The sequence below is a fragment of the Arachis hypogaea genome, chromosome 9 (genome assembly GCF_003086295.3).
Source record: "Arachis hypogaea cultivar Tifrunner chromosome 9, arahy.Tifrunner.gnm2.J5K5, whole genome shotgun sequence".
NCBI classification, from domain to species: domain Eukaryota; kingdom Viridiplantae; phylum Streptophyta; class Magnoliopsida; order Fabales; family Fabaceae; genus Arachis; species Arachis hypogaea.
The window spans coordinates 28,929,183-28,938,849 of NC_092044.1; the positions used below are offsets into that span (position 1 = coordinate 28,929,183).

At 36.2% G+C, this 9,667-nt stretch overlaps 1 protein-coding gene across 1 annotated transcript; it reads right to left on the reverse strand.

Annotated features, from left to right (window-relative positions):
* Positions 1–44: 44 nt before the first annotated feature.
* On the reverse strand, positions 45–9,373 carry LOC112710774 (presequence protease 1, chloroplastic/mitochondrial). Its single transcript, XM_025763178.3, has 19 exons — positions 8,887–9,373; positions 8,607–8,790; positions 7,921–8,095; positions 7,686–7,818; positions 7,292–7,362; positions 6,348–6,431; positions 6,063–6,153; positions 5,015–5,535; positions 4,764–4,928; positions 4,463–4,681; positions 4,247–4,374; positions 3,056–3,245; positions 2,888–2,971; positions 2,689–2,786; positions 2,266–2,530; positions 1,955–2,117; positions 1,691–1,871; positions 1,443–1,514; positions 45–417 (listed from the first exon to the last, which is right to left on the reverse strand). Exons 1-19 carry the CDS (start codon positions 9,179–9,181, stop codon positions 276–278), a joined length of 3,261 nt encoding a protein of 1,086 aa, XP_025618963.1. The 5' UTR covers positions 9,182–9,373; the 3' UTR covers positions 45–275.
* Between the last annotated feature and the right edge of the window lie 294 nt (positions 9,374–9,667).

The window sequence follows — 9,667 nt, forward strand, 5'->3', positions numbered from 1 at the left end:
ACACCATAGAATGTACCTTAAAGTAAAGGATACAAAGATAACAGTTTCCAAACAACGAATAGAACCACGTATTGTCTATTAGTTCGTATTGTATAATGTTTTTACAGCGTGCAACTATTTGCTATATTCTTGAAGATTTCGTATCATCATATGCCTAAAGTTTGAAATCAACAGCTTTAAATTAAAATACATCGGCCTTAATAAATCTATAGGCAGCTACAGTATATTGTACAAAATAATAAAAGGTACCAATTGGTGACTAATAAATCCTTATTCTAAAGGGCTTTCTTTACTTGAAAGAAGTTGAAACGCTCCTTGTTAGCCGCATCCACATCCTCGGGAGATGCCACTGCAACAGTAACCCCTTTATCCTTGACTGCTTCCATTGCATCCACGAATTCTTTGAAGTCTTTCAAACTGGGGAAGAAACACAATCGAATGAGAACAAATTGGTTTCAAAGTTGGACCAAAACAGATGTTTCAGCATCAAATTGTGCTAGTATAAAGAATTTGTCAAAAAAAAAATTCATATTCCTTTGATTCCTTGGTCTTTCTTCTGTAAGTATACAACAGCATCCAAGACCATTAACGAGGCAAAACCCTCTAGCAACATGTTTCAAATGTATTTGGGAAGATTAGGCCTCTGAGCAACAAAATGTAACAAATTGATTACATCTTATGGAAAGTCACTTCCGAATTAATCCGTGATCATGTTGATATTGATTCTGGACTTAGAAACTAATTTCGGGTAAGAAAGTTAAACTCCAGAGTGGTCTTTGAAATTGACTGCTTGTACCAAAAAGATGTATTCCAATTGTACCATAAAGGTCCTCAAGATTGAAAAATTTGCACCACATTGGTCCCCCACCCCCCGTTCCGTCGAGTTACTCATCACGCCGTGAGTGACGTGGCACGTACCCTTTCACGGTGGACTAGACGAAACAACATTATTTTAGTTTTGCCACCAAATTCTTTGATGAAACGACATCATTTAACTTTAATGAACTAGAAAGTGTCGTATGTCCCACGAAAAAATGTATGGCCATTAAGGTTAAATAATGTCGTTTAATCAAACATTTAATGCCAAAACTAAAATGTTGTTTCGTCAAGTCCAGCATGGAAGGGATATACCAGGTCACTCACGGCATGAGAAATACCTCAACAGAAAAGTGAGGGACTAACATGGTGCAACATTTTAAATCTCAAAGAAGTTTATGGTGCAATTGAAATCTTGGAGACCTTTTCACCGCAAGCGGCCCATCTTAGGTACCACTCTGGGTAAGAAGAGCAAACTGCATCACTTTGCTTCATCGGTGATCTCTTCCGTTTTTGGGAAAAAAATGCTACATCCAATAGTAGTGGATCCAAAAAGTCCAAAAGTAGCAAGTATTGAAAGAAAAAGTAGAACATTACAAAGCATTATAAACAATGAGCACATTTACCTAGTAGCTAATATCTCTTCACGTCTCCTTTGCCTTTCTTCCTCTGTGATTCCCAGCAAGTATCGTAACATGCTGCAATTCGAAATAAAAGCACAGGAATTGTTATGACAAGAAAAGCACCAATAAAAGCAAAGCTAGGACCAATAGTTAATATTTCAGCAATTAATCCAATTCTTCCATTGAGACCAAGTAAAAAAAATATCCAGTGAAAACAAGCTTCAGATGTATAAATGATATGACAGACATACCTGCTATATCCTTTGGCATCAGGAAGTTGATAGGAATCTACATCTCCAATGGTTCCTATGATAGCTTTTGTCAGAGTATCATTATCCATTTCCAATTCTCTTAAAAAGTCACCAGTTCCATCATATACATCAAGTGTCTTCAGCAAGTTCGGATCTCGATAAGATAAGAAGCTAAAAACACCTGGAGAAATAATTTATAGTTAGGGCTGAAAGGATGGTGCTCAATAAGCCTACCTTTACGGCTAAAACAAAGTAGAGACATACCTGAATGAGTATCAAAATCGCAGAAACCTCCATAAGCTCCACCGCTAACACGTACACGATCCCATAACCATGTATTGCTAATGTATTTGGAAATAACATAGGCACTCCCACTAAGCTTATAACCACTATCATAAATGTTAGCTGCTTTACCGACATAATTAACCTATAGAAGGAAACACCATATATATAAATATATTTCCCTTAGAAACATAGATTACATGCAACCAATAAGAATCAGAATAAAATTTCATATATCCTTGAATATCAGAAATAATAGGTTAACAAGGGATGATAAAAAGGAATCATCTTACCTGAGTAGGTATGACAATAGCTTCATTTGTCAATGGAAGTGTAGCACTCCAATTAGTTGTGGTAATGGGAGACCTAGTAGGCAGCAGATCAACAAACTTCCCCACAGCCTTTTCTGTGTTTGCTAGGTTTTTTCCATCAGCGGTGATATTTATTAAGCAACCTTGCTTGGAAAATACAGATTTACGAATCTCCTCAAGAGATGACGATATATTCACCCAATCTTGATCAACTCTCTCTTCAAGAGTTCGCAGGAATTCAAGGTAACTGGAAAAGAATATAGCAGGCATTTAAGTATATGATTTTGTTTCCATATTGAACAGGAAAGTAAATTAAAAAATCAATCATGAAACTTCAAAAACTACAGTAAACAAAAGTTAAACCAGCCCGAACAACAAATCATAGTAGTATCTCAAAATTCCAACCTGAGACCACCCATCTTTTCTGACATCCAGCCTGCAGTATTTAGTTTAGCATCCATCCTTGCAGCTGCAATTCCATGACCACTGCCTCTTAACCGGTTCTGACAACAGACAAAAATGCACAACATATCAGTTTAGATATTATTATCTGTATAGTCTGCCTTTTTAGCCATCTCTTTACATATGACAATGTGATAATTACCTCCATTCTTGCTCTACTCTGGGAAACAAATTGTTTGAAACGCTGTTGATCTTCAAATTGTACATCTTGAATAATGGTATTAATCTATAGTAAAGTAGCATGCAAGAAATTAGGCTCGACATGAATACACTAATAAACTTGGGAAAACTAAAGCAAACTTGAAAATACCAAATCATAAAGATCTTCAGCACGCCCAGCCATGGCTTTGCCTCGAACAATCATGTGACTACATGGATCATCCTTGCCCCGCACTGATGAGGTAAATGGATAAACTGATATTCCTCCGGTTTTTCTTCCGATTAATTGGTTTAGTTGGACAAATGTCAAGTCCTTTGTTCCCATTTCCAGCAATGATTGGCTGAAAAAATATAAAAAATAAAAAATAGGAGAGTTCAAAAGCTAAATGTAATCATATCTGCCAAGAAGATGCTTTTGATATATGTTAGTAAAGGACAGTCTGGTGATCAAGTATCCACATTAACACAAGGTCCGAGAAAGGACCGCCCCAAAGGGTGTAATGTAGGTAGGCAGCCTAACCAGATATATGTTAGTATTAAGCAGAAATTCCCTTAGCGGAAAAGGTTCAGGGACAGCCTAGGAATTACGCAGAATCATAATAGAAGGTTCAAGTGGACCCTCAAGGCCTAACTGACATAGGTGAGGTGAAAGAAATGCCATTCGCATGTAGAGCAGCATGTGTGAATTCTGTTGGTGCACAGGAGTAAGGGAAAAGGGTTTTATGCTGTCCTTGAGAATAGGCTTGGGAGAGAGGAGCTTCCCCTTTTATTTTGCTAATTCTCATCTCTGTCATCAGTAAGCTAAGATCCAGCTTTACTTGTGTAAAAAATACCAAAAACTTATCCCTTCTACTACTGTATTGATGGGTTCCTCACAATATAAAACAGAAGAACCAAAACACGAAAGGACAAAGAAAAGAAAATATTTATTGTAAACTATTATGCTAAAAAGGAACATATTGTGGTGGTGGTGGTAATTGTGGGAGGGGGCTGGGGAGGATTGAAGAGTGCAGAATTTGGATAGGAAAAATCTAACGATTTGTTTAACATCATAACATTACCTATAAGCAACCAAAGCAACTTCTTAAATTAGATTTAACAAGAATGGGTAACAAAACTCATGATAAAAGTCAAGGAAAATATAACTATGAGGGTACATTTGTTTGGAGGTAAAAAGTGGGTGCAATTTTACTTAAATGAATTTCATGTGTAAAATTTTTACTCCCAACCAAATATATCCTCAATCAAATTTGCTATCCCCGATAAATCAACCATACAATACTAGGAGCTGTTAATTGATAGAAGCAAAATATTAAACATCCTTCAAAGGTTAAAGAATTACCAAAACAGTGGGACCAAGGGAAGAAGCTCTTGCTTCAATGAACTCATGTCAAATACTAATTCAGTGTAAAACACATCATTGGTGAAGAGATCATGCTGCAAAACTTTTACTCCATTGATATCACCAACCTGCATTTAGCATGGAAGTCCTTGTGAAATCTCTAGAGATCATAAAGAAAATGTGTAAGCTCTGATCATGGAAAGTAGCAATGATAACCTCAATGGGAACATAAATAGGTTCTTTTGGAATATCTTGCAAAGAAAGGCTAGGAACAGTTTTCAGAGCTTCTGGTGGGTCAGGAGTTTCCTGCTTAAGCCGAAGGTCATGAGTAGCTTGGGAGAGTTCCTCCAAATCTTCTTTTGTCATCCCAGCTTTAACTTTCTGCAGGATCTCTTTTTCTGTGGCTTCATCATGAGCAGCCTTTTCTGGATCAGGCTGACAAGGAAATATTTTCATCAATAAACAACACAGCAAAATCTAACATGTGTTTTCAGGGGAAAAGTAAGTAAATAAGTACCTGCATTTCCACAGTAACTCGATGCGGGTTATTCAAGATGAATTTCTCTATTAGAGGAGAAAAGACAGCTTTAGATCCCTCCTTTGCAAGTCTGGATTTTAGATCTTGAAGAGGTTTCTCATATTTCAATGGCTCAAATGGATTCATATCATAAATCCATTTACCCTACAATACGCAATTATAGCAATTATAAATCTGAATCATCAGTATAAAGAATGCCCATTTTCCACACCACAATTATGCAAACTTACAATGGACCGGAGCATGAGTGACAAGCCACGAGGAAACGAACCAGTGTTGTTCTCCCTTAGAGAAAACTCAATTGTATTCATAGATGCCTCAACAGCATCCGTATCAAAACCTTCGTTGGCCAACTTTTTTAGTGTAGTCATGACTAGCTCTTCTACCTTATGAATATCCTGTTCAGAAACTCCCTTCAACCCAATGCTGAATTGAGGCTGAAGTAGTTCATCTTCAACCCCACCACCAACAATGGCATCTCCGAGTCCACTTTCTAGCAAAATTTTTCTCAGTGGTGAAGCAGGAGTTCCCAACAGAAGATGATCCAGAAACCCAAGTGCTAGCTCAGTTTCCAAGTCCAATGGTTTATCAGAGAGCAACCAGTTAAGGGTGACCATATGCTGCTTCTTCAAATCAGCCCCTTCACTAGCAGGATATTTCTCAATAATCCGAACCGGCTTAGAAAATAGTTTCTGTGGTTCAATCTTTGATTCATTTGGAGCCGAACTTGCATCAAACATGTCTAAATACTCTGGACAAAAAACACAAGGCAGAAAGAAGTAAGCTGCTAAGTGTTAACTGCTACAAGTATAAACTCTAAAATGAAAAATTCATAACTTACTTGGCAACAAATATACACAGCGTATACAAGTAAAATAAAGACAGGAATATATTAAGCAGTAGCACAACTATATACAAAGGAGGATGCACCCAGAAATAAGAGGAAGCCCTTGTAAACATCAAGATTCAATGGGTTGAGAAAAACTGTAGTAGAGAGCTACCAGTCTTGGCATAAATATAGAGTATCTACTTGTCATTGCACAAGGTAGATGCAAGAGACTGAGCAATACAGATTCGCTTAGCTAAGACCTAGAGGGTCCTCTGTGAGCATCAAAATAGCCCCCGCAAGGTAAAATGCATTTTGGAAAGTTAGTCAAGTATAGGCTTTAGTCATTCAGAATGACTAGGAGTAAGGGCTACAATCTACAGGACCACCACAATGAGACCACTATTGTAAGCATGTGTATTTAAAGAGTAAGTTAAACAAAATTTTATTACCACCCAGGATGCGGAGGCGCTCATTTGGATCATCATCTCCATAAAACCATATTCGTGAATTGCTGGGATGGTAATACTTGCGATGAAATTCCTGTCAAACAAAAAAAGAAAACGAAAAAGAAAAAAATAGATCCGTCACCAAGGTATAATGCACAAGAATATCCATAATGTTTCGCCATTATGCTACATAAAGAGCAAGGACAGCTACTACTGAAACAATATTGGGAATGATGAATGGTGTACTACAAGCATGCTTGAACATGATTGTCAATAGTCAATACAAACCTTAAACTCCTCAAATGTCAACTTGGGAATGACTTGAGGATCACCTCCACTGTCAACACCATAGGTAGTATCAGGGTAAAGGGCCTGCAACATAGTTACATTCAACAAACACACCAAAAAATTTAAGAAAAAAAAATAAATAAAACATAAAATAATAGAAGTACTAAAACTTGTAGTAATTGTATAAAATGAAAATATATAATTGATAACTAACATATATTCACAAAGAATGAATGATGCTTTCAGGCTCAAGAGACTCGAGCTTGCAAATTGCACTTCAAATGTTGACATAATTGAAAAAAAAAATAGGAAAAAAACTTCATAAGATAATATTCTCCAATACCGACACCATTGTTATACCGGTTTAGAATCACAATTACAACGTGTTATGTGTTATCTTACAGTTTTCTGCCCCCTATCCCCCTTTCTTTTCTTTTTTCAACATCAAATGTTAAGAGGCACTGAATTAAAATCTTAAAGAAAAATGAATTAAATGGATCTACCCATTCCTGTCATTGAGTTGCAGGATGTTTTCTTTTCATGTGGTTAATTTTCCGTTCAGGGAGTACATCACCAGTGAGATATCTTCGTCTTCTGCCATCTTTTATCTATGTTTAACCGGTGGTTATCTTCTTTGTTATTTAATATTTATCCACCGCTTGTGTTCAATTAACATGTTGTCAGCATATCATTCTCTTGGTTGCTTGTCTTCTGTTCTTCTAATTGTTACTTAGTGGATAATCTTCTTTACACTACAGCTGTTTTCAATCTTCTTCAGAGTTTCGACAATAAGTCACTCACTTTACAGCTTACTTTCAAGAATTTTATTCATCTTTAGGAATGAGTACAATTATGTTTATGGGTTTCATTGAAATGATTCAATATTTGACAACTACAGTTGATAAGTAGAGAAAAGAAAAAGAGGAAGCTAGTTAGAAACTTGCCTGCTGAGAAATCCGGCCAAGTATATTATCTGGTTGAGAATAGACACCCTTCATTTCATTAAATACAACACCTGGAAGCAGATAAAAAAACATTACGGAAAGTTATTGAAAAACATACAATGCCAAAATTATTAATGCAAGAAAAATTCTACAAGGCCTAGAGTGATACAAAGAAATAGAGATAAAGGAATATTCTAGGCCCGGATATTTCAAAATAGCAATCCTGCGGTTACACTTTATGATTCACGTCCTTTTGTGATTCATAGTGTGTAGCTTCAACGACTAAATTGTTATTTTTGAAATCGCAAGGACCAATTTGAATCATGGAGTCACTAAATCTCAATGACCATCATGAACCTTTACTTGGAAGAGATACATGTTGTGTTTTACGAACCTTTATAAGTGATATCTTCAGAAGGATCATTGAGCTCAAAGTGCCAACCCTCCTGCTGAAAAGTCTGAAAGTCCTCCACACATCTAGGAAAGAAAACCGCATCTAGGTAGACATCAACCAAATTATAGAAATCCTGTTCAGAAAGATACCAATCTTGCAGCTCATCTCAGTCCCAATTATTAGATTCAAGAATGAAAGGGTAAAGTTAAACTGATAATGTCATAGAGTTGGTTACCTTAGTATTTGTGGAAGCAACCGGGTAACATGTCCTATCAGGATATGTGAATGCATTGAGGAAAGTGTGCAAGCTTCCTTTCAATAATTCAACAAATGGTTCTTTTAAAGGATATTTTCTTGATCCACATAATACACTATGCTCCAAGATGTGAGGAATACCAGTAGAATCTTTCCTGCATTAGAAAATAGTCAATAATTTGGTGATTGAAGTTTTAATTAAGGAAGACAATGCTCCGGCATAATATTTAATTAAGAGTAATGTTAGATAACAAACCTTTTTCAGCTAATATCAACCAACTTTTTTTAAAACTTTATTTATTTTAAATTCTATTATAGACCCTAAATCATAAACCTTTAATCCTAAATAAAAAATTATAAACCTAAACACTAAAGCCGGCTAATGTTGGCTAACTAAAAGTTGGTTCCCATACATTGTCGTTAAGTAATTGCTTCTAACAGGAAAATGTGATAACTAGGTTCTGAACACTGAACAGAATAGGCTGTATGGAGTAAAGTTAAACAGTAAAGATGGGTAATGTTGGCTAACTAAAAGTTGATTCCCTATACATCTTCATTAAGTAATTGCTTCTAACAAGAAAAATGTGACAGTTAGGCAGTGAACAGAATAGGCTGTATGGAGTGCTGAAGAGTAAATATCCTTTGATAGAGAAACAGAGCACTTACGGAGGAGTGCGAAAAACAATACCAAATACTTTATTCTCATCGTGATTGGAAACAGACATGACCTCTGCCCCAGTCTTCCTGTGCCGGAAAAGCACTGCTTTAGATTTGCATTCTGGAATGAATTCCTCGGAAACTTTCTCAAACCCCAACTCAAGGGCAACTTCGTCCTTTACATGAGGAAACTCTGCATAGTGCATCCAAGAAAATCATAAAATTAACTAACTGCAAACAAGATATAGAAAAGCATTACTAATTAAACAGTTCCAATACCGTAACGTACCTGGAGAAGGAGAAGAAGAAGGAGATGATGGAATAGAAGGGGATGCAACTGCTCTAGGACACAGCAACGAGAAGTGCTTCCTGCTGCTCAAGTAAGGCGAGGGGGCAAATCTCCAGCGGCGGCGTTGCAAAGAGTGTCTTACAGTTGGGGATGGCGATAACGATAGCTTTGGCTTTGGCGTTGAGGGGAAGAGGATGGATGAAGAAAGAGAAGTTCTGCAGGAGCGGGATAAGAGGTATCTGCCGCAAGCCATAGAAGTGCACGATAGAGAACGAACAATCGCGGCCCTTTCCATTGCCAAACGCCGAAACCTACTATGTTATCTGCTACTTGCCTGCTACCCGAAAAAAATCGTTAACCATCCCAAATGATCTTTAAAAATAGAAAATGTAAACTAGTAAAATGGTGCTAAAAGTTTACGTGGTTGATAAAAATATCTTAAATGATAATAAGTAAGCCACAAAAATTTAAAAAACATAAGAAAAGCATTTTAAAGATCAGATTGCATTTTTTTTTTGTTAATAGTATTAGAAAAGAGAAAGTGTATACCCGAACACTTTTATTGAAATCTGTCTAGCACTTAATCATAAAAAAAAAAATAATTCTATTCTATTAAATATCATTTTAGACCATTAAAAATATTGATAATAATTAATTAATGATTAAACATCATAAATTCTGCTAACCTCCTAATATTTCTCATTGAAAAATTATACCGTATCCCACCCTACTTTATACTAATAAGTTATGAAAAAGTATAGGATACCAACATATTATCTGC

Excerpts from the sequence above, each read along its gene's own strand:
- LOC112710774 (XM_025763178.3), bottom strand. The coding sequence starts at position 9,181 with ATGGAAAGGGCCGCGATTGTTCGTTCTCTATCGTGCACTTCTATGGCT. Across the intron at positions 8,096-8,606 it reads ATTGTTTTTCGCACTCCTCC|GAAAGATTCTACTGGTATTC; the intron begins GTAAGTGCTCTG and ends TTTCTAATGCAG. Across the intron at positions 7,363-7,685 it reads TGAAGATATCACTTATAAAG|GTGTTGTATTTAATGAAATG; the intron begins GTTCGTAAAACA and ends ATCTGCTTCCAG.